This window comes from Microplitis mediator, chromosome 5 (genome assembly GCF_029852145.1).
Source record: "Microplitis mediator isolate UGA2020A chromosome 5, iyMicMedi2.1, whole genome shotgun sequence".
In the NCBI taxonomy this organism is placed as follows: Eukaryota; Metazoa; Arthropoda; class Insecta; order Hymenoptera; family Braconidae; genus Microplitis; species Microplitis mediator.
In genome coordinates this window covers 1,643,725-1,668,693 of record NC_079973.1, presented here as the reverse complement: position 1 = coordinate 1,668,693, position 24,969 = coordinate 1,643,725, and the positions used below count along the sequence as shown (strand labels likewise).

At 35.7% G+C, this 24,969-nt stretch overlaps 2 protein-coding genes and 1 long non-coding RNA gene across 12 annotated transcripts; 2 read left to right on the top strand and 1 right to left on the bottom strand.

The window, feature by feature from the left end:
* Nucleotides 1–362: 362 nt before the first annotated feature.
* On the top strand, nt 363–4,930 carry LOC130668181 (H/ACA ribonucleoprotein complex subunit 4). Of its 2 annotated transcripts, none has more exons than XM_057470350.1 (6): nt 363–381; nt 2,482–2,606; nt 2,938–3,270; nt 3,389–3,799; nt 3,886–4,479; nt 4,575–4,930. In XM_057470350.1, the coding sequence occupies exons 2-6, from the start codon at nt 2,535–2,537 to the stop codon at nt 4,635–4,637; spliced, it is 1,473 nt and encodes a 490-aa protein (XP_057326333.1). In that variant the 5' UTR covers nt 363–381; nt 2,482–2,534; the 3' UTR covers nt 4,638–4,930. The 2 variants fall into 2 exon arrangements, with proteins under 2 accessions (XP_057326333.1, XP_057326332.1); XM_057470349.1 differs by lacking the exon at nt 363–381 and adding an exon at nt 1,987–2,118.
* Nucleotides 4,931–5,154: 224 nt separating this feature from the next.
* Nucleotides 5,155–6,544, bottom strand: LOC130668196 (uncharacterized). The gene is made up of 4 exons (XR_008989963.1): nt 6,254–6,544; nt 6,110–6,183; nt 5,544–5,631; nt 5,155–5,466 (listed from the first exon to the last, which is right to left on the bottom strand). It is a non-coding gene; the product is annotated as an uncharacterized LOC130668196 (long non-coding RNA).
* Nucleotides 6,545–6,789: 245 nt separating this feature from the next.
* On the top strand, nt 6,790–23,170 carry LOC130668171 (protein PRRC2C-like). 9 transcript variants are annotated; one of them, XM_057470316.1, is made up of 14 exons: nt 6,790–7,405; nt 8,339–8,486; nt 8,555–8,698; nt 8,905–9,118; nt 9,479–9,766; nt 10,330–10,413; nt 10,518–16,456; nt 17,346–17,540; nt 17,622–18,110; nt 18,189–18,324; nt 18,905–19,252; nt 19,343–19,488; nt 21,227–21,491; nt 21,610–23,170. In XM_057470316.1, exons 2-14 carry the CDS (start codon nt 8,394–8,396, stop codon nt 21,756–21,758), a joined length of 8,490 nt encoding a protein of 2,829 aa, XP_057326299.1. In that variant the 5' UTR covers nt 6,790–7,405; nt 8,339–8,393; the 3' UTR covers nt 21,759–23,170. The 9 variants fall into 9 exon arrangements, with proteins under 9 accessions (XP_057326299.1, XP_057326298.1, XP_057326301.1 ...); XM_057470315.1 differs by having other exon boundaries at nt 8,555–8,815; nt 19,343–19,467; nt 21,227–21,476; XM_057470318.1 differs by having other exon boundaries at nt 8,555–8,815; nt 21,580–21,718.
* Nucleotides 23,171–24,969: the final 1,799 nt, after the last annotated feature.

The following is a 24,969-nucleotide window of genomic DNA, read 5'->3' as shown; positions in this document are numbered from 1 at the left end:
AGTTAGTACACAGATCGATGATATGCAACAGCGGAGTAGTTCGGTGATCGCCATTAGATGGCGCCCACCATTTTATGATGTCCCTGGTAAGAAATTTATTTCAGAAGTATTATATTCCATACTTTAACACAGACTTGTGTCGCATATTCGTTGATTTTGACACCGCAAGAATGGACTCTTACTTTTCATTGAAAAAGTTATATCACGACTTATAGAGATAAGTACGTTTTGACTTTGTAAGTTTGTAATTTTCGCAGGTAACGAACTTGAAAATGAATTAATAATTTAACGTTTTATTTTTTTTCTGGTTGAAACAACAGCGAGATTTTCCAGGCTGGTGCCTTAAAGCTGGAATAACTAATCGAGGGTCTAGCACTTTGAGTAAGTTTGATAGAAAGCTAATTATTCGATTATCAACAAAAAAATAAAAAATATGCACATGTAGCCAAAAATGTGCTACTAGCCAAAACGACTTCGTTCGATTTGCTATTTTGCTCAAGCAGGTCATTAATTCTAATTTCTTTAGATTATCAATCAATTTTGCACATTATATTCTGCGGAGTATGGTTCAGCTCCTAATAATTATATCATTGCAACGAGCGTTTTTTTTACCTGATGGTAGTTCTGTTGCAATTCATTCGTGATCCCGGGCAGCTCAGTAATTTGCTCAGCCTGCTCAGTAAGTTGCTTATTCAGCTTAGCATTCTGCTCAGATAGAAAACCGTTCTGCTTACCTAGTATAGCTTTCTGCTGAGCCAACAATGTTTTTTACCCAGCTTGTTCATTCAAGATTGAAGTACAGATTTTTTTTAATTAAAACGTTTTTTATATAAATATTTAAGATAAATGATCCAATAGCTAAATTAAAAAAAAAAAAATTACTATTTTTGTATACTTAAACATAATCTGAATCGAATTAAAACTTACCGCGGGTTTTGAAATTGATTTTTCGGAAAATCGCCTTCAAGCTAAGATAAAGTTTGAGGGAGACCACGGGAACAGTATACCGGTATTTCCATGACCTTGATGGTCATGGGAATATCGATGGTGATGCTCATTAATTTGTAATTGAGCAGTCTGCAACTCTTCCTTTAATCTTTCCGTTTCCTGACAGAGTCGCTCTGGCATAGAGGAAAATTGAAGACGTTGTTGCCTAGTAGCCTTGCTCGGAATTTAAATTTATATTACGACCGGTGACAACGGATATGTTTAGGAGTAAAGAAAAATTCATTTATTTTATTTGATAAATTTATTAAAAATATTAAATAGATTTGTTAAGACGAGAGAACAAGGTGGCCACAAATAAATTATTTCAAAATTCCCTGATATTTTTCAGTTTTGTAGTAAAGTTTTTTGCGTTTTTCCTGTTTAAAAAAAAATTATTCGTATCATTAAGATATTCAAAGTCTTAATTATATTTTCATTGTCAATAATTAAATCTGATGATTAAGTCATAAGAAAAATAAAAAAAAAATTAATATGGTCTACTTTTGATTATTTGATGTTAAAACTATGTAAGAAATTTTATTATTAAAATAAATTCAAAATAATGATACTGAAGTTAGCTGACGTCTAATAATTTTTGGATTTTTTCTTAAACAATAAATTATTAAAAAAAAATATTTTAAAAAATTAAACTTGTAGTTTTTTTAATTTTCTACATGTGCATATTTTAGTTTTTGATTTTATGCACTTTGTGGCCAGATTTAGACCATTATTAGACTTATGGGGCTCACATCTACCTATTAAAAAAAAAAAAAACAAATCTAGTCCATTCTTAGTTACTTTTTCGCCAGATTAGACCATTATTAGACTTATATAAAAAAAAAACTGACGTTTAATTTTAAAAGAGTTCTCAAGTAAATTTAAAATACCAGTTTTTAAATTTCGCGCCCAATTGCGCAACCGCCGCAGCACATTTCCAGCAGTGGCCTCTGTTAAAAGGATTCAAAATTAAATAAATTGGCATCAGATAAACCCGGAATGGAACACGTGTCTATTTAAAATTATTCATCGTTCATTTAATTTAAGAAAATGCCGGTAGTGTAGTTTTTTTATATTGTTGAACACGCCATAATCACACGTGTTTATTATCAATTCCAATCATGGCAGAAATAGGTAATTTGATTAAATAAATATTATAATTAATTGTAACAATAATTTAAAAAATATAAATCACATTGCGATAATTTATTTTCTTACAACAAGTGGATTAATTTAATCCCAGTAATTTATTTTTGTCCTACTGGATTCCCGCGTCGGATTGTTGGTGTAAACACGTGTCTTTTGTTACTCCGATTGTTTAAATTAATTTCTTTACGTCAAAATAATGCCCAATAATTAGCGAATCATCAATAATTAATATTACCCTTCGTATTTAATATTTAAAACACCGGATTTTCAAATTTTTTTTGAAATCTTAAGGTTATGCCGAGAGTCTGCGGAGAAAACAAATTCATTTACTTATTTAATTATTTTCAGAAAAAGCGAAGAAGAAAAGTAAGAAGAAGTCGCTGGGAGATATCCAGGTTGCTATGGATTGTAAAATGGAGCCGTCAGATTTACCAGAAAAACTTGATTGCAAAGACTGGCCTTTATTATTCAAGGTTTGTATTTAAAAAGTAACGATGACGAGTATAAACGTGAGGCAATTTTGAAATTTTAAATAAATAAATTAAAATAATAAATGATACTGCAGTCAGCAGACGTCTAATAATTTCTAGACTTTTTTTAAATGATAAATTATAAAAAAAGAAATATTTCAAAAAATTGCACCCATAGTTTTGTTAATTTTCTACATGTGCATATTTTTTATTTATTTATTTATTTCAAAATTTAAAAAATTGCCGCTTGTCCGTTACATTCACCCTCATACTTTGATGGTTGTTTTAATTACTGATGGTTAATTAATCTGAGTAATTATTTTTTTTACCACAGAATTTTGACAAAATGCTGACGAGAACAAAACATTTTACTCCATTGACATGTGGGTCAACTCCACTCCACAGAACTCTGTCAGAGTACGTAAAGTCAGGATGTATAAATCTCGACAAACCATCAAATCCATCATCCCACGAAGTGGTAGCATGGATAAAAAGAATTCTGAAGGTCGAAAAGACTGGACACTCTGGTACACTTGACCCAAAAGTATCAGGATGTCTGATAGTTTGTATCGACAGAGCAACTCGTCTTGCCAAGTCCCAGCAGTCTGCTGGAAAAGAGTACATAGCAGTCTTCAAACTTCATTCAGCCGTCGATAATATGCAGAAGGTATGAAATAAAAACTAAAAACTGCTGTCTATTAATCTCTAGACTGCGGTTTATTTCGCAAAAAATAATTGTTTGACTGTTGGTGTCTTGCAATTAAAAATTTTTATCAATGCTTCAGATTAACCAAGCGCTGGAACGATTACGCGGTGCGCTGTTTCAAAGGCCTCCGCTGATATCAGCAGTAAAACGTCAGCTGCGTGTGAGGACCGTCTATGACAGCTGGTTCCTTGACTACGACAACGAGCGCAACATCGGAATATTTAAAGTTAAATGTGAAGCTGGTTCCTATGTTCGTACTATTTGCGTCCACTTAGGTCTCTTCCTGGGTACTGGAGCGCAGATGCAGGAGCTGAGGAGAAACCGTTCCGGTGTGCAGAGTGAAGAAGACAACATGGTGACCATGCACGATATTTTAGACGCTCAATGGCTCTACGAAAATCATGCCGACGAGTCTTATTTGAGACGAGTAATTAAACCATTGGAAGCTCTCCTGGTTAATCATAAGAGAATAATCATGAAGGACAGTGCGGTAAGTACTCAGTAGTCAATAATCACCCAGATCTTGACCTGCCATTTTATTTAGATTCGATAATAATTTTTTTTTGTCTATTGCAGGTAAACGCCATTTGCTATGGAGCCAAAATAATGTTACCTGGTGTCCTGATGTACGATGATGGCATTGAACTGAATCAGGAAATAGTTATCGTGACAACTAAAGGAGAAGCTGTAGCTCTAGCAATAGCCATGATGACTTCACCAACAATGTCTGCTTGTGATCACGGAGTCGTTGCTAAAATAAAACGTGTAATTATGGAACGAGATGCTTACCCTCGAAAATGGGGTCTTGGTCCGAAAGCTTCGATGAAAAAGCGTATGATCGTTGAAGGAAAATTAGACAAGCATGGAAAGCCCAATGAAAATACTCCTGCTGATTGGCTTTCGGGTTACTCCGATTATACCCAAGTTGCTCTGCCTAAGGCTGAAGAAAATGGAGTCAAGGAACCGGCAGTAAAACGTAAGCGCGAAGAGTCTGAATCAGGAGAACCAGAAACTCCGGCTCTGCAGATAAAACAAGAGCCTCAAGAAATGGATGTCGACCAATCGCCCAAAGAGAAAAAGAAGAAAGACAAAAAGAAGAAAAAAGAAAAGAAAGAAAAGGAAGCAGATGCTTCTATGAACGAAACCATGGAAACTGAAGGAGAGACAGGAGTAAGTTTTCTTTAATCTAAGACTTGTAATTAAATTAAATCTTTGAAGTATTTGAGTACTTGGTTTACTAATCACGGATTTTTTTTTGTGCGCAGGAAACACCCAAGAAGGAGAAGAAAAAGAAAAAGAAGAAGAGCAAAGAAGAACCACAGGAATAATTTCTTATTATTTTTCAAGCAATCTCAGATGATTACTGTACATAAATATTATGTAATTCTTTACATTTAATTTCTGATCATCAACAGGCTTTGGGATTAGAATTTTGTAAGATTTTTTCAATCCCACGATGTTTAAAAATTTATATCTAGGTGTAAGGTCACTATTGTTTTCCATTATTTTTCTCAAATGACTTTTTTCTTTAAGTTAATTTACATAAAATTAAAATTCTGTTATGTAAGAGAAAAACAAGCATTTACTAGATTATTTTCTAATAAAGTATTTTTAAACTTTATTTTGTGGTTTTTATTTTATAATTAATAGAAAAAAAAAATGATACTGAAATTAGCCGACGTCTAATAATTTTGGATTAAAAAAAAAAACTGCACTTGTAGTCTTTTAAATTTTCTACATGTGTATATTTTTAGTTTCTTTTTTTCTTCAAATTTAATTGTCCTAAATAAAATCCAAAAATTTTTGTCTGCTAATTTCAGGATCGTAAAAAAAATTAGCAGGTAGTAGAATAAATATAAAACTTTATTTATAAGTTAATATATATTAGTTTATGAATAAAATAATTTTTTTACAAATTTACATTCAGAATTAGCGTCTCTTTTATTAAATATAAGCTCAGTCTTTTTTCTTCATTTCAAAAAAAACACTCTTGTAAATATCATAATTGTCTGGGTATAAATGCGCGCCACATTTGTACTTGTCCTGACTCTTATACATTTTTTTATAATAATACTTGTGCATCATTTCATCATAAAAATCTTTTAAATGCGTGATTTTAACAACCGGGAGAAAAACCAAAGCGCCTGAGATCAAAAGCTAGAAAAGTAAAACAAATAAATAAATAAATAAAAAAAAAAACATATAAAATAATTACTAATTAAATAAATCCTTACTGAGTAGCGTGACAGCAAAGACATTTTTCCAAATATTTTTTTACTCTTCATTGTAACGGAAACTAAATTAATTCCAGCGAATCAAAATCTTTAACAAAATAATTAAATAATTTAAATATTGAATACTAAAAATATATGATCCTGGTTAACAGACTAGTAATTTTCTAATTTTTTTTTCAATAAATCAATTCCAAAAAAACAAAAATTAAAAATATGCACGTGTAGAAAATTAAAAAAACTACAGGTGCAATTTTTTCAAATTTTTTTTTCTCTAATTGATTGTTTAGAAAAAAATCAAAAAATTATTAGACATTGGCCAACTTCAGTATCATAAAAATATGAGTGTGAATGTAGCAGACATCAGACAAATTTTGAATTTCAAATAAATAGAGTAAATAACTAACAAAATTCAATTTAAAAACAATATGTATTTAAAAATTTTAAAATTAGTAAGTGCATTTTCTACAAATATTATTTTTTAAATTGTTTACTCCATGTATTTATATTTTTAAATTTGTCTGATGTCTGCTACATTCACACTCATATAAAAATATAAAAAAATTTACCAAAATCATCTCCAAAAAACTTGAAGATTTAAAAACTTCATTTCAAAATAATCGACTCGCAATTACGGTGACGTCTAAAAAAAATAAAAAACAATTTATTTAAAAATTAAACAATTAAAAGATATGAAAAATAAATTTATTTACTAAATAAATATATCGAGGTTCAGAGACACACAACAGTTTCGATATTCGATTTATCTCTGTCTGATGAAACTATAAAAATAGTTACTGCATAAAAAATTATTTGAAATTTCATTACAATCCGCCAAAAAAAATTTTATTTCTTCCGTCATTACTCCGAATTATTTCACTTACTTGTTATTCAAAATTGCTTTTAGTTTTTTTTTTGCAAAACCATAATATCAAACACGCTGATATATATAATATGTTGGTATACTTATTTGCGCATAAATATATATCTATACTTTCCACCATCAGTGATTTCAGCCACCGGAAGCAGCGCAAGTCAAAATAAAATTTTAAATTCAAATTTCGTTGAATTATTATTTTTTTTTTGAATTATTATTTAAAAAAAAAACTTTTGCCTGCAGTAAATTTAAAAATTGACAAAATAAATATAAAAATATATAAATAAATGTTGTCTTGATAAATAATTTGTGGAATGCGATGCCAGCGCCATGAGTCATCCGGAGCTGAACCGGAAACTAAACAAAATCTCGATTATTTCGCATAGACTGAAAATTTTTTTTTTGACCACTAAAAGTATTTATTAAATTCCAGTATATTTAAATAAAATATATAATTTATAAATAGTAATAATCTAAATCTCGGGTGTTCAATTAACGCATAATTAATTTAAAAAATAAAATAAAAAGTGAATAATAGTTTGAGATAAAAAATAAAATAAAAATTTGAGTGAATGGAGATATAGAGGCGAGTGACAGGAGACAGGATCCAGCAACAGTCGGAATAACGACCAAAGTGACATCTCACGACAAAGTTAATAATTTAAAACGCATGACGTAATTGTATTGATCGCAGAAGAGAGAAGAACAGAGAGCCAGCCGAAAGTCGTAAAGTTTGCTGGTGGAGTCCGTGTCCGAGTCGCGCATTCGCCATCTTGGACGAATTGTGAGAAGAAGAACAAGTATACCCAATAACTTCGTTAACAAACGTATTATAATAATCATATACCCCGAGAGAGTTGTGTGTAGTCCCCACAAAACCATTTTAAAACATTTTTCCCAATTTAAATCCGCGGCAATCGTTTATTAAATTTATTATTATTGGGATTTAAATCCGTTTGTGAACTGATACCCATTTGGACGGACCAAGGTAATTTGTTATTTTCTTATTATTCTCTCTATCCTCTAGTACGCATCCTTTAGTTTCCTTTTTTTCTGCGTCTCCGCTCCTGGTATTCGTCAACGCAGTGCGCCGTCCAATAAAAGGGACGAGAAAGTCTACTGGACTCTGTAATTTTAAGTGTAATTATTTTATTTGTTGTAGTCACGAGCTTTTTTTATTATTTATATCCCGTTATTTGTGTTATTTTATTGTTTAATTATGTGATTAATTAAATTAACTGTTGGCTCGAGGAATTTAATCCCGATTTGTTTTGACTACGGGCCATTTGACATCGGCGACTTTTCCGGACAGGGTTGGGTCATTCAACGGCGTCAATTCATCCCCATTCATACATTATTATTATTATTATTCCTGCTAATATTTATATTACGATAATAATATTTTATCAGTAATTATTATTATTATTATTATTATTATTTATTGGTGATTAATTATTAATATCCCGGATTATTTGCCCAGTGAATTTAATTATTAATAAATTTATTTATTTATTTATTTAAAATTGAAGCCGCCAATAATGTCAGGAGACGTTGAGCCACAAAGTATCGCCGTCTTTGTCTTTCGGTCTCTTATTGGACTCCCGCTCGTCTAAACGCGAGGCGATGCAACAAAGCTTTTCCTTGGCAAACTACGGACACAGCCAATTCCGGCCTCTTGTCAGCCTTTTACGTTCCATTGCCGCAATCACGACGCGCTAAACTCATATTTTATTTATTTTTATTAATTTTTATATTTATGTATCACTAAAATTTTTTTTTCGCGCTCCGTATCAGAAATTTAATCTCTGTTTAAATTTTTTGCGCACTTACGCATTCCATTGTTATCTTGGTACCAATTTGCATATTTTACTGATGAGCTGGTAAATAAATAAATAAATAAATGAATAATTTTTTTTTTTAGACAAAGGGTTCGTTCGTTGGGTCTGAGTGGTACTAAATGGTTGCCTGCAGACAGCATGTCTACTCTGTCGGGGATCGTGTCGAAGGGGGAGAAAGGAAAATCAAAGTTTCAATCGCTAGATATCAATAGTTTGTACCGGGTGAGCAGGGTAAGTATCGTAATTTTAAATATATGAATGAATGGATTGAAAATTAGTAAGACAATAAATTTATCCAGGGAGAATCATTGGAACAACACCAACAAAAAAGCACATTACCACGGAAACATGGAATGCAGAGTTTGGGAAAGGTGCCTTCGGCACGGCGCCCACCGGCTAATTTGCCTAGTTTAAAAAGTGAATACAGCAGCAGTGATCCAGCTGTAAGTCTTGTCCCTAGTGGCGGAAGCGGTTGGGCAACAACTAAGGAACAATCACCTAATACTAATACCACAACAACTACCAACGCAACAGCTGCTCCGTTATCTGACACTTCAACTGTAATTTACACCACAAATTTATTACCCAATCGCTTCATTACTACTCCAATCTTGACAATTAAAGTTACAATATCCCTGGTAATTTTCAGACTAACTCATCGCCACAATGTGCGCCTGCGACCTCAGTCCAGCCATCAGTGGCAGCAGCTTCACCTCCATCACAGCAACAGCAGCCCCAGTCACTGCCAAGTCAGCAGCAGCAGCAGCAGCAGCAGCAGAACACAACCCAGTCTCCACATTCCTCCGAACAATCAGGGAACAAATCATCATGGAGTGCAATTATGAGCAGACCCGGGGATGCCGGTACGTCAATATCAATCTATCGATAACTAAATTACTGTAATTTTAGTTTTAATTTTAATTACTCGGTAGATAATTAATTAAATTAGAATTTTATTTAATTATAAAATATATATGATGGGTTGTACCAAATCAATAGATTTACGGTACTAATTATTTGTCAGCGTTAGTGGTGACTTACACGTGTTGTAAGACTTAGGGACATCGATACAAAGTATCAGCATGTCCCGTTTTAGAGTAGCAAGTAAACTAATACAGTAATACAGTAAATATAGAGTATAATAATAGTAATAATGATAAAATAAAAAGAAACACAATATGAAATCGGGCGTTGTCGATCGAATGGCGCATATTAATCGATAGGTACACCCGTCGTGTCAGCTGCGGTTGGTTACGCGGGACTCGTGGGGGGCGGGAGACCGGGAAGAGGTGCCCTAGGACTGAGTTTCCTCGCCCATCAGTCCCCGCAGTTCCAACACGAGTTTCCCAGTCTCAGTGGACAGCCCTCGGTCTCAGTAACGAACAGCAACAACGGGAACCAACAGACTACCACTCAACAGTCGTCCTCCTCGACAGCTTCAAATGTCATCTCGGTCAATGCCCAGCATCAATCGTTGCTACCGCAACAGCCGTATCCCCACAACCACTCAGGTGGGATGCTGTTCGCCAATGTAGCTAACTAGTTTTCCGATTACTCTCCTTACCAGTAGTCTGTTTTTTTAAATATTTTTTATCTCTTTATCGACTCCTATTTTGTCACTGCATCTTTTAGGATACAGCTTTTTTTTTTTATTACCCTGTACCTCAATCACCTGTTTATATTTATTTAAATTAAAATACTTTTTTTTTACTAGCTTTGATGTTTCAGTTGGTAGATACGATTGTAATTGGTTGAGCATAGAAAAAAAAAACATTTTTTTTATCGTTGTTTGCTAGTTGTCTAAATAATTATTTTATTTTAATGCTTGACCTTGATCCAATTATTTATTCCTAACAGTCCGGGGTTCTCTGCGTCGCTAATAAAAAATATTTAATTACTTATTTTTTTAAATTTAAAACCAATGTACTGATACATCATTTTATTTTTATTTTATTTGTCTGTAAAAATATTGCACATAAATAATTTTTTTTTTTTAATGTTAATGCTGGTTGTCTTGTTTTATTTATTATTTTTTTTAATTAAAAAAAAATGACGATTATTTTTTATTCAATAGGTGCTCCAGTAGGACAGCAACAGTCACAACAAAACCGCGAGCTGAATGCCCAGTACGGACCTGGACCGAGTCTAAGGCCACAAAGTAATTACGATTAATAAATAAATAACTTTACGTTTTAATTTACGTATTGGACAAATAATTGTGCTGTTAAACGATTGATTATTAATTTGAATAATAAATTTTAGCGGAGGGGAGCTGGATACAAGGTGGAAGCCGCACACCAGGAGCCGGAGCTGGTACAGGAGGTGGGAGTACTCAGGTGGGCCAGGGCCCCCCTGTAGGTATTGCAGGAACGCCAGGACACTCAGAAGGACTAGGTGGCGGACGTCCGAGCTTGGGACAGTCGCCTGCCATGGGTTCGGTCCCGGCAGGCCAACCGAATCAAGGCGCCGCTGTATCCTCGAGTGGAAACAATGCAGCAGCAACTCCTGGCCCAAATTTACATCACTATCGCGGACTTATTCCCCCATTTATGTACAATCGGGGAAACTTTCCAGCAGCTGGTGGTTTTCCTCCACAAATACCGTCGAATATGACAAGTGCAAGTGGTGGAGGTGGAGGTGGAGGAGGCGGTGGCGGGCCCCGGCCGCGTTTCAATCCGGCCGACCGTTTTACGCCTCAGTCACGAGCCCCGCAGGAGCGTGAACGTCCCCCAGTGGATGATGAAGTTATTACACGTCCTATTATTAAGGAAGAGGATTTAACACGAATGGATGACATTTCACATGATCCTGGTTGGGCTGCCCATGATGATATTGATTATAATCAGAAGCTGGCATTCAGTGACGATGAAAATGAACCAGATGCTAATTCACACGTTAATTCGAGTTCTAATAATTCAAATGCTAATACTATGACTATGAAAAAGGATGAAAAGGTGGAACAGTCTCCGCCAAAAGATGATAAAGCTCAGTCTGATAGTTCGCTTGATGACAAAGAAAGACTTAGAGACAATGAATCGCCTAGAGACACTAAAGATACCCGGGGTGATTTGTCATCAGCACATCGTCCGTGGTATCAAGACAGAGTAGGCTCTGGTCAAGGTGGCCCTGGTCCTAATGGACCCCCGCGCGATTACCGTGGCACCAATGGCCCTCCGATAAGAGACAACTACAATCAATCAACCCAACCGCCAATGCGTCCCGCTCACCCTCTCAGAGGAGTCGAGGAAGAAGAAATATGGAATCAACGTAGACGTGAGCACGGCGAAATAGTTGCTTCGGCTGTCGTACGTGCGCGTCAACGCAAAGAAGAAGAGGAAAAACGTTTTCAAGAATCAAAGCAGGCGGCAGCTAAAAAATTACAGGATTTAGAACAAAAAATGAAGAAGAAAATGGCTAAGAAAGATGACGATGTTGTGTCTATTCCCGAGACGAAAGGTTTGATAAATATTCCACCAGTGCCTATACCCGTGCCTGAGTGGGAGCGCGAGCGAGAGAATCGCGAGCGTGAAAGCCGTGATCGTGAACGTTCACGCACATCTTCCGAGGGTAAGGATGAGACCAATAAAGTAGCACGTGATTCACGTGACCGTGAATTGGTACGTGAGAATCGCGACACTAGAGATACCAGAGACACCAGAGATACTAGAGACACCAGAGATAATAGAGACACCAGAGACAATCGAGACACTAGAGACATTAGAGATACCAGGGAAAGCAGAGACACTAGAGAGCCAGCTGGTGATTTTTCTTCAAACCGTTCCAGTTTCATCAGACCACAGGATGTTACACGCGCTGAGAGAGATCGCGATCGTGATCAGCGTGAAAATCGTGACCGTGATCGCGAGAACCGCGACCGTGATCAGCCAGCATTCTCGCGGCAATTCCAGAGTAATTTGCCACCGCGTTTTCAGAAACAGCAGGCCGAGAGAAGCGGCGGTGGGTACAATCGCGTCTCACCAAGCGCCGAGAGAACAACTTCGCAACCCAACGTGCCCTTTTCTCAGCAATATGATCCAGCAAGATGGTCCTCTCACAACTCATCAAACTCAAGCGGCGTCAAGCCATCTCACTCAATGCCACTGCCACAACGTCGTCGTACTGATTCAGACATAACTAATCCACTTGATGACGATCCACGTCCTCCGTCTCGTGATCACGGGAACCAGCGATCACGCGATGACAGATTCCGACCGGCTATACACCATATATTTGATTCCCGTAAATCTGGCTATCATGATGACTACAATAGAGGCAGCGGAGGAGGCTACAAAGACGATTACACCCGTGATCATGATGACAGACAACATGGAGGCCGTGAATCCTGGGAACGTGAACGCGAACGTGATCGCAACTACGATGATAATAAAGACAGAGATTCACACTCACGTAACTCACGGGACTCGCGTGACTTCAAAGACACTCGAGACTTTCGTGACCGCGATACCAGAGACGGTCGCGACAGTCGTGATGCTCGCGACAATCGTGATTCCCGCGACAGTCGCGATACCCGTGATAGCCGTGACATCAGAGAAAAAGATTACGACAGCAGTTCGTACATGAAACAGTCAAGCCAGCAGGACTCTATGGATGACCGCGAATCACAGCGGGAACGTTCTGAAAGCGGAGAGTGGGCTGGAGATACCCGTCGTGACGAACGCGGTCCTTCCACTGACGACAATCGTCGTGAGCCTTTACTTATATCCCGCGATGATCGTATCGACAGAAATGAAAGACCACAGCGACCGGATTCACGCGACTCACGTGCATCCCGTGAATCAAAAACTTCTTCCTTACGCGATGATGATTTTCATAAATCACGTGATTCGTCTTCTTGGGTTCACGATTTAACTGATTACGAGGAGAAAAAACGTGAACTGTATCGCGATGATCATCATCGTGAACGTGAACGAGACAGGAGACAAGTCCCTGGTCCTATTACCCGCGAGAAACTCCAAGCCGAAGAATTGAAAAGCGAAAAACGGAATCTCACTCAGCTTAAACGAGGCGGAAGTAGCAGCAACAGTGGAATCGGTAGCGGAAGTAATGCCGGAATTGATTCCGACAAAAAGGATAATAAAGAATCACCAACGGATACGAAAAAAGAACCGGAAGTTTGGAATAGAAAATTAGAACGTACTCCTGAGACAATGCGTTCTGCTGTAACTGTCGAAAGAAATGACAACTCACCGAAAGCCTGGGCAGACGCTGTCTCACCGACCTTTGAAAAGAATGAAGAAAAAATAATTACTCAAGAGTCTGCGGCTAAAGACGAAAAAGATATAAGTGAATTGAAAGCCAGTATGGAAAAATTGATCGTTGAAAAACGTGAAGAAGCGCAGCACAATGAAGAAATAAAAGATGATCCGAAAGACGAGAAACGTGACAAGAATGTAAGGAATCGAACCAACAGCGGTAGCTTCCGTGGACGGGAATCATCATCACGTGGTGGCCGTACATGGGGTGGCGCTTACAATGTTTACACACGTGGATGGCGTGGTTCTGAGACACGTGGTCGCCGTGGCGGTGGGTCGCGATCAATGGGACGTCCTGGTTCCGCTAAAAGTGGATCATACGGTCACACGGATTCGGAAGTAAGTGGGGATGAAATTTCTGGCTCAACTGAGTCGGGTAAAGAAGAGCGAAGATCTGCTGTTTCACCCAAACCTGTTGCCCAGAAAAACGACAAAGATGAACGTAACCGCGAAGTGTCAAGACGCGATGACAAACGCAGCAATGAATATCCACCAAGTCGCGGTGAAAAACGCGGCGGATTTGACGGACGACCAAGTCGCGAAGGTTTCGCGCCCTCGGGTGAACCTTCTAGACGTGGTCGTGGTGGGTTTCGATCACGTGGAGCAACTTCCGGTGGGAGGATGGAAGGGTACGGGCCACCACCCAGCAAGAGCCCGTTCTCCACCGAGAGAATCAACGCCGACGAAAAGAATCCCGGGTCACAAAATTCTCCATCACCGGCGATAGAAGTTGACAACAACCAGAGCTCAGCAATTGAGTCATCAGACGATAAGATGATTGCAAAGCAGCAGGCACTCACGGCAGGTATCACTGGCAGACGCAATAAATCACCAAACGTACCAGCAAATCAAGGAGGGCAAAAACATGACTCAGTTCACGGCAATGTGAGTCATCCCGCAGGATTACAGAAGAATCAGCCGAAGAAAGATGACTCAAGATCCAAAAGACCACGCAGTGGAAGCCGACGCGGGCGTGACAACCGCGAACGTCCACGTGGTGGCAATCCAGTGAAGTCTAATTCAGCTGACGTCGGTAACGAAGAGTGGGAGACAACTTCGGAGAACAGCGAGGAGCATATTGATGACCACAAGGATTCGCGAAATGCTCACAATAAACATCGCGGCGGCGGTGCTGGTGCTGGTGGTAATCAGACTACTGGAAATAACAACAGTAACTCTCAGAATAATCGTAGACATGAACAAATAGGTAATAATCGTGATCAACGTGAAAAATCTAAATCTAACGTCAGTTCACGTGCTCCAGGTGCTGAGAAACGAAATGCACAGAACGCTGCTTTTAATCAGCGCAATCATTCCGGTAATATGCTACCACCCCAAGGTGGAGGTGGAGGTACACAGACACAAAATGGCAGACCAAGAAGTCAAGGCTCCGCCAACAGCGGTCCCATGACGGAAAAAGGTCTGAAGGAAACGACAATTAACCGCGTTGATGAAATAAAACTCAGTGATCCGAATCTCGTGGATCAGGTGATGAAAGATATCAATAAAAAGTCTCAGAGTCGTGATAAAAAATCAGTGGAATCGGAAATTGAGGCCAATAGTTACTCGACTGGTGGTGATGACGGCGGGAACAGTGCGGAAGATAAAGTCGACGCAGATGGATTCCAGGAGGTTCGGTCGAAAAAGAATCTAAAGGATTCCCGACACGGACAGTTGAAGGAAGAACCCAATAAGCCGCCGTCGCGTAGAGAAAAAGACAAGGAACGTGAACGCGATCGTTCTAAATCAAAGTCAAACGGTCCGCAGCCTCCTACGCCACAGCAAATTCAAAACATACCGCCACTGTTGGGTCAACCAATTCCACAGCCCGCAAATATGCCCAAGTCATTTGACAGGAATCCGAATCGTAATAAACTTGCGCCCAGATTCCAGAAACAGAAGTTGGCTAAACAGCAGCAGCAACATTCAAATTCCGATGGCAGTATCGACTCAAATAAAGTAAACGCTAATTCAAATTACGTTAAAGATTCATCAGCCGGGAACGGTGGCAACGGGAACGGAGGCAACGGCGGAAGTGGTCCAGCGCCACCCCCATCCGTAAATGCCTGGGATAAACCATTTACCAGTCAACTGAGATCGAATTCACCGAACTCTAATATTCCAGCAGACATCCAATTAATGTCCGGGTTAACTGGCTCCGATCATCCGCACGACATCAACGAGCAAGCAGCATCTGCCGGTAGCAGTCAGCGTAATTCCCCAAGTGGTGAGAAAATAATAAAGCCTACGAAAGAATCAGCTGTTGATAAAAATGTGTCAGATGCGTCCTCGCCACCCGTTCAAACTCTGATATTTGAAAACACGAATTACTCAAAGACAACAAAGACTGGTCCGGAGATGGCGATCAAGTCGAAATTTTCAAACCACATGAAACCGCCCCAGCGTGTTGTCGACAAACGGGACATGGATGACGATACCAATCAACTGCAGCAGCAGCATCAGCAGCAGCAGCAAGCGCTGTCGGTTGCCTTCTCCAGTAAGCCTGCTAATGACTTGATAAAAGATAAATCTCAAGATCCAATTCAAATGCCACTGTCATTCAACAAAAGTGAAGACAGCGCTGATATGAAACTCGATTTTACTTTTGACGCTGACTTATCACAATTAACTGATGAAAAAAGTAAAAGCATCGGCATGCCGCGGTCAATGCACATGACTGGCGTCCAAAGCACCATTTCGCCGTCAACTGCTGAGCTTAATCTCAAGATTGCATCTGTTAAGAAAGTATGGGAGAATGCGTCGATGCCGACTGTAGTAGAGCACGAGGACGGCAGCGTTGTGTCAACGGCAAATAGTTTTCCTCAGAGCTTCGAGACCGGGGATGTTGAGGACACTTACAGTCCGCATCCGCAGTACAATCAGAATAACATGAAAAATGAAATCGCGACCTCAACAAATGTATGCAAGGTGAGTTTCATTTTTTTTTATTATTGTTGTTATATATTTTAACAATTAGTTATCACGCAATCACGTGTCTCATTAACATATTGACTATGACATCACTAGAAATTAACCTCAGTTCGTTAACTTCATTTTTTTTAAGGCCATACTCAGACAGTGTTCCCATTTTTTTAAAATTTTCAATGACTCAACTGTCAAAAGTATCAAAATTTAATTTTAAAAAAATTACTTACAGTTGACATCAATTGGGAGTAAAATTTTGACGTCAATTTTATAATTCGAATTTTAAAATTTTTTAGGCCAAAATTTAATCATCGAATTTCGTATGATTCTGAAGTTAACAGACAATAATTTTAGGATTTTTTTTTGCAACAAATTTATGAGAAAAAAAAAAAACTAAAAAAATGCACATGTAGAAAATTTAAAAAACTAAATTTGCAATTTTTCAAAATATTTTTTTTTTTATTATTTATATTTAAAAAAAAAATCCAAAAATTATTTGACGTCGGCTAACTTCAGTATCCTAATTTCGTTTGATTCCTAATCGAAATTAACTGCAAGTAATTAACAAAATTATAGTACGACTCTGACAGTTGCAAATTATTGAATATTTAAAAAAAGTCGGGAGTATTGTCTGAGAATATCCTCAACTCCAAAGTAGAGCTTGGAATTCATTTAATCGCTCAGTCATTCAAATTTAATTATACCGTCTCTTAGTAATTAGCAGTAAAATAATTTTGTTTTTAAATAATTAAAAAGCGCGGGTAAGTATGGATAATTTAAAGTGATGTGAATAGACAAACTGATAACGAGTAAAATAAAGAAAAAAAGAAATGTATATACAATATTATCCTGTCCCCTGTGGGAAAATGCTGACTCTTTGCCTGATGCGCAGCTGGTTCCCCCGCAGGTGAAGCCGCAGCAGCAATCCTCCGGGAGTGGCGGCGCGCAAACAGGCTCCACTGTACCTGGTCCCAGTCCCATTGGCCCTGGCCAGAGTCCCATCGGGCATCCGCCAGCCAGTCTTCAAGGTCCCCTGAGTCCTCCTCCATTCAATTCTACTGGACAACCCTCTCACATAAATTATCAGGTAAACAAAAAGTCACCATCATCATTATTAAATATTCAGTAATTTATTTATCGAGTAAACAAAATACTTTATAATTAACAGGAATTCCCACAGTATCCAGGATCACAGGCAGCACAATACGGCAGTATGTCTGCTATTCCATCGCCACCAGCAGTACTATTTAATACTGGCTCTGGTCAATTACCCGCTCAAGCTGGTAGTCTTTACGGTGCATTCCAGTTGGATCAAAGTCGATCACCTTTTACTCAGTATCCACCATACGGTCCTTCTCTACAGAGTTCATTTAACCAACAGAACGTGTACTTACAACAGCCACCGCCACCACCACACGCTCCCAATGCAGCAGCACCCGATATGTATCAGAATAATTTGTCGCAGTATCGTATTCCCGCGGCAGCTGCACCGCCTTTTGGACAAAATCAACAGCTAAGCAATAATCCAAATACTGTCTTGATAAGTTCATCCTCAAACTCACTCATGTCAGCGAGTGTTAAACCTTCGTCCCAGTCTATCGGTGCTATTGGTACCAAGGCACCACATTTTCAAGCACAATCTGCTCAACCCAATCAGGTAATTATAGTTACTCATAAATTATTATTTTAGCTACTGCTGTAATTATCGATTTATTTATTTATAAACTTATTCTAGTTGGCGTACATACCGTATGACCCAAACCAAGTGCTAGGTGTCAGTGGAAATTACATGGGAAATTCACAGTTGGTTCAAAGACCTGGTCCTAATGTACAGCAGACAGCTAATAGTTACTACAGTGCAACATCTGCTGGTAAGTTTCAATAATACTTGAAAAAAAATTATTTTAAAAAAAAAAAGAATTAGGGCAAAAAAGCTAGACATGGTTCTGAAGTTAGTAGACAATTAATAATTTACGGATTTTTTTTTCAACAAAATTTCAAAAAAAAAAATTGCACATGTAAAAAATTTAAAAAACTGTAAGTGCAATTTTTTTAAATATTTTTTTTTTTATAATTTGTCATTTTGGATAAATTTCAAAAATTATTACGTCGGCTAACTTCAGTATCATGAACTAGACCCATATAATTTTAAACTGAAAATAACAGTCGAGTCGCGTTATGAGTCCGTCGACTTATATTTCTATGGAAGACATTCCCCCTCCATGGCTATGAAAATAATCATGTAAACTCATACGCTTATGAAGTAGGGGTGTGAGTTACTGCCGTCGACTGCTGAGCAGAAGTGGGGCTACAGGAGTTGATAGAATTACACTCCCCTACGGCCCTGTAAGCGGGTCCATAACACGACTAGACTATTAATTATCGCATCAGCCATAAATTACCATCAGGGTTTTAAATTAATTAGTAATAAATAAATAATGTCATGCGCAGATGTATTTCCCGGGTCGCAAACAGGATTTTACCAACCCGGAGGCACACAACAAACAGGAACACACTACGGTCTCCAGGGGTTTGGTCAGCACAGCCAGAGTTTAGCAACTGGTAATGCAACGCCCGTTAATCTACAGAGTTTTAGTTCGCAATTTCTTTCTGGATCGGGAATACAATTAGCCGCGGCAGCTGCTGCCCAACAGTACCGTAATCCCACTGGTGGATTACAGGGCCCGGCTAACGCTGCGGCAACTTTTCTCAGCAAACATCAGCAACAGGAACAACCCAGACAACTGAAAAGCCCATCGGGAAATCAACAAGATGTGTTGGCTTCAGTTTTTAGCTCAAGTTAGTACTTTTAATTAATTAATCAATTATCTTTTAGTCAATTAAATTATCTTCATATATTCATTTATATTTGTATTTATATTTATTTAGCACCACAAATACCATCACCTAAATCACGAAATTGTAAACAACAATCGCAATCTCAACAACCACAGCCAAGTCCAACTCAGCATCATAAATATCAACAGTATCAGGGCGTCAGTCAGTCTGCTCTGGTAAGCAGCTACAATAACTATGTATGTATCATTCATCATTAATTCATTTATTTATTTATTATAATTATTTACACCCTGGCCGTTTATTTTTAACATCCACTAGAAAGTTGTTATTTAATTTCATCAGCAATCATCCAGTAGTTGTTTGTTTAGTACAGCTTACTTGTGATATGCTAGTTGATCAGCTATGAGCTAAAATTAATATTAATTAAGGGGTGTGCGAATCGTCTTCGAAATTCCAATCGAATAATTCGTAACTTTGAATTAATTGTAACTTTTCAAATGACTCGATTTGAATCGAGAAAATTCTGATCTGCTTTTAAATATTCAATTTTTATTTAATGGAGAGCTTACCCTAGTAGCACAAAGACAACTGTCATACGTCATAAAAATGTCTTTTAAAAGGACAAGATAAATTTTTTTTTTTCTCAAAGTCAAGTTTTTTTTATATATAAGACATGCGGATGTTGGTCTAGGAGTCATAGGAAAATTTTCTTCTTTTTTCCCGTCTTGAAAAAATTATTTGAGTTGAAAAATTATTTAAGGTAAGAGACCTAGTACCCGATCACTGATATATTGCACGTCTCAACGCGAAGCGTGAGTTGTGCTTTACTCTCACTCTCTCAAGGTCAAGCAATTATCTCGGCTTAAATTGCTTTTATCCGATCCTTTTTGCACTTTGAGTATTAAATGAGTTGACAAATATCAACAATAACACTTTTTTTTGACAGTAGATACTTTAGAAAAAAAATATTTTTGCTAGATAGTAAATAAAAAACCGTTTTGAAAAAATATTTCGGTGGACGTGGGGTTGTCTGTATGTGCGGATGATGTATGTGGTCACGATAACGCCCAAAAAACTTCACTTTTTGAGTGAATTTTTTTTTTCATTCGCTTCAGTATCATTCTGAGTAATAGCCTATTTTTAATTACCGTCTTATTCAATGTAATTTAATTGAAAAATGAATAAATTCATTAACAGTGAACAGTCTTTCTTGTATATCTATATCTATATATATATATATATATATATAAAAATTAAAAAAAAACAGTTCAATCTTTGGCCACACATGGGCTTAAGTCGCGGAAAAATAAATACTATTCGCGGGAAAATTTGAAACAAATGTTTTCTTTTATTTTATTTAATACTTTTACGGAATATTTATATGCTTGAATATTGAGTAACTGATTAATGATTAATGATCATTTTTACCATAAAATGAGCATTGAGACGTGCACTTTTGGATTTCCCAAACTTTTTGTATATCTATATTTAGTAGAATTTAGTAAATATAGATATACAAATACATGGAGTGATCGGTTACTAGTTCCCTGGTCGGGTACAAGGTCTCTTACCTTTGATGACTCGTTTGTAATTGACTTTTTGTCGTCACTTGTGTAAAGTTTTTTAAGCAGATATTTTTTCGGTGACATTAATTCTCGATCGTTTTGTCAGCATTTCGGTGCCTTATCGATATGTCAAAAAACAGCCTCAAAACTTCTGTCTTATAGATGTCACAAAGTCACGTGTACTACTCGGGTAGTTTTCAAAGTAACCAAAAATAATTTTTTCGTAAATTAGTACCTGAGCTCTATTTACTTCTGACAAAAATTTGAATTATTGTAAAAAATATTAAAATTTTAAAATCATTTGAAAACTTACGATTAATTCAAAAGTTAGAATTATTCGCATACCTCTATATTGATGTTATTGTTAACGTGAATAATAAATTAATCATCTGTAAATAATTTAAAAAAGGTTCTTCAACAAAATGTCCGTGGAATGGGTATGCCACGTGCTGGTATCCAACCGTCACAACAACGCTACCCACCGCCAATCCAAAGACCCGTGGTGCCATTTCCACCCGGTCCGAACCCCAACAACCCGAGTCAGCAACAGCAAAACTGCATACCCTCGCAACAAAATCAAGTGAACCGACACAGGCCCAACATTCATCAACAGCAGCAGCGTAATATTAAAATGCAACAGCAATATTATTCGGGACAAGGTCAGTTTCGAAATGGTTAGTTCAATTTTTTTACTTATCTTTATTAACAATAAAAAAAACCCTTTTTTTTTTAATTATGTCGGTATGGTTTTTTCTTTTTCAGTTTTAAATTAAGATTGACTTTAATTTTTAGGCAACAAAATAGATCCGAGTGATAAAGCTGATTCACACAGCGATAAAATAGTCGACGGTAGTGCTGGCGGACAAGGGACCGGTAATAAATCAAACGTAGCGCAGCAAGATGCCGATAATAAAGAAGAAGTTAATCAACAAAATGAGTAAATAATAATAATAATGAACAAGATGAATATTAAATTTAAAAAAAAATATATCACGCTACACTTGAATTATGAAAATGGATAAAAGTAATTATTTAAAAATACCCAAGAGGTTTATCGATAATTATGAAAAAATAAAAAAAAATAATAATAATAATTAATAATTAATCAACACAATTTTATCGACACAACATATAGTGGACACGTATATTTAATCAATTATCGATTGCACTGGCTAAATAAGAACGTGCAGATCACTGTCTTATTAACTATCGTAGTCGATTAGATCGATGCATCAAGGATATAAAAAAATATTTATAACAAAAAAAAATATTATTAATAATAAAAGAAAGAAAAAAAAATAAGTCAAGTAAAATGACAGTTATGAAGAATGAAAAAGTAAAAGACGCCAGACCGCAGGACGTGTATGCATACTCTGCCTTCGTAGCTTAGCGAAAATTGCTATACCCAATTGTTCTTACTCAGATCATAAAAAATATATCACATAAATACACAAGAACGTTTAATAATGAACAAGTCTAAGAGGAAATCGATATAAGAAGGAAAGGGAAGAAGGGAAGAATGAAGAATTTTATTTACTCGTGATTCCCAGCTTGGATCAGTGCTCATGATTATTTTTCTTTGTGAATTTTTCCGGACTTTATACATATATATATACAAATATATTATTAATTAATATCGTACTTGATATAAATATAAAAAAATCCCAAACCACAAACGTGATCTTTCAATACGGAGTCGGATGTCTTGACTCTCGGCAAATGAAGAAATGAATCCTGCTTTTATTACTGAAGCTCGTGATTTGTATGGAACAAAAAAAGGATTTAAATAAAAATGGACTGTCTCGTTGAGCGGGAAAGTGAATTTAAAAAAAAAAAAGTTAATAAAAAAAAATATGAGTGAGTTTTGGATTGTAAAATGTATGACGACTGACTTAATAAAGGCTGATATTGAGTAGCGCGGTGGTGTTTATTTTAAAATTCACCGTCTCTCGGTAATCCGTCTTTTCCGTGGAGGAATCACTTGCAGCGTAACAACAATTAAATTTAAATTTTAAATATTAAAATCCGCTTAATGCATCGTGAGGATTTAGTGCATTTGTTTATTATTTTTTTTTTATATATAAATTACTACTATTAATTATTATTATTATTATTAATTATTAATTATTAATTAATTGTATTTCCTCACACTTCCTCACACTTGAGCAATCGTTTGGATTAATAAAGTTTTAAGTAATGAATAATTAAAAAATAATTATGTGCTACCGCATAAAAAAAAAACCACGAAAATAAGTCAGGAGACAATTGTATATTTTCCAGCTTTACATTGCAGAGCATTAATTATAATAATAGTTGATGCTGATTCAATAAATTTAAAATACAAAATGAAAAATGATTAATTAATTAATTAAAAATAAATCATTAATAAAGACTAGTATTTAAAAAAAAATTAATTTAAACTCGATAGTTTTTATTGAACAGAAGCGTACTGCGGTCCATTATTCGTGTTTATAATTAATTTATAAATAACCGACGTGAAAATTATCATTTTATCTTAAGATCTCAAGCATCGGCAAGGGAGCTAACAAATAAAAATATATATTAGTTCATTTATATTAATGTACTGCCAGTCGCATTGTCGGCAATTAAATTTTTAAAAATTTTTTCACGTCTTGGGTTCGATCAGCGGTCACTCAAAAAAATTATTGAGGATCGCTGTCTTGTTTAGTGGAGTCTCCGGTGTAATTATGGATTTAAAAATAATTAATTGGTTAATTAATTAATTAATTATATAGAGAATGATTATTGATAAGTAATGGTTTGAAATTATATGCAGTGGAATAGGTCGCCTAAGATTTAGATGAATGGTAAATAATTATAAATATTAATAATAATAATAATGATAATAAATGTGTAATTAATTATTGATTATTAAAGTCTCATGTCACTGTCCTATCTCAAGAATTACACGATAAAGTGCAACGGTAATTAATAATTTAAAAAATAACAACGCGAATTTATGTAAATTGATAAAAATAAATTTTTTTTTTTAATTGCGTCTAGTGTCGGTTAAATTTAAAAATGAAACATACTTGGTACAATAAATAATTAAACTAATTAACGAAGGAAATAAATATTAATATTGATAATAATAATAAAATTAAAGTTTATTTAATTTAAGGCGTAATGAAGGTACGAGTGCCTTCGATGTGCGGACGCACAAATAAAATCAGAGCCACAGTAATCGGTTTTTTTTTAAATTTAAAATAAATAGGGAATGAATTTATTCGCGAATTAGTTTAAATGATAATTAAAAATTTTAAACACGATTTAAAATATAAAATTTTACAGATCCTTTTTCACTTACTTTTACTTTTACACAGTCCGTTTATTAATTTTTATTACTATTACTATTATAATTATAGTTATAATTATATTAATAATTAATTAATTAAAGTAATGAATTATTAATTGCATGTACCTCGGCTGATATAAAATATTTGTTTTGAATGCGAGCGAGCACGAGTTGTATGGAAAAAAAAAATAAGAAAATTAAATTTTTTTTTTAAGTCTTAGATAATTTATAAGAATCGAAGCTAAAAAATAAAAATATTAAACTGATAAAATTATTAAGTGTTTGGTTACACAGAAAAAAAAAATTGGCGCGAAAAATTTTTTCATTTGAATTTAAAACAAAAATTTTCTTGGAGCGAAAACAAAAATTTAAAATGCAAAATATTATTCGCGGAAAATTTTATTTTTAAATGCAAAATATTTTTCGCGGGAAATTTTTTTTTCTGTGAACGATCGCGCTTTTATGAAATTAAAAAAAAAAGTGTGGACTTGCCGTAGCTCGGGGGTCTAGTCTGTCAATTAATAATGAACGCAGTGCGTTTTTAAATAAATAAATAATTAATTTCAGGATTAATGATATTTATTAATAATAATTGAATGAAAGATTATTTAATTAAATGAATATCAATGACTGACAATACGTGTAGATATTTTTTATTTAAAAGACAGAATTTATTATTAGTGTTACGTAATAAATGACAAAAGAAAGGAATGATAACTTTTTATTATTAATTGATAATTAAATTAACTAATTAATTAATTAATTTATAAAAGTAAATAAAGGCAGACCCCCGAGTTTATGTTTAGTCTGGATTAATATTATAAGTAGTTGACATT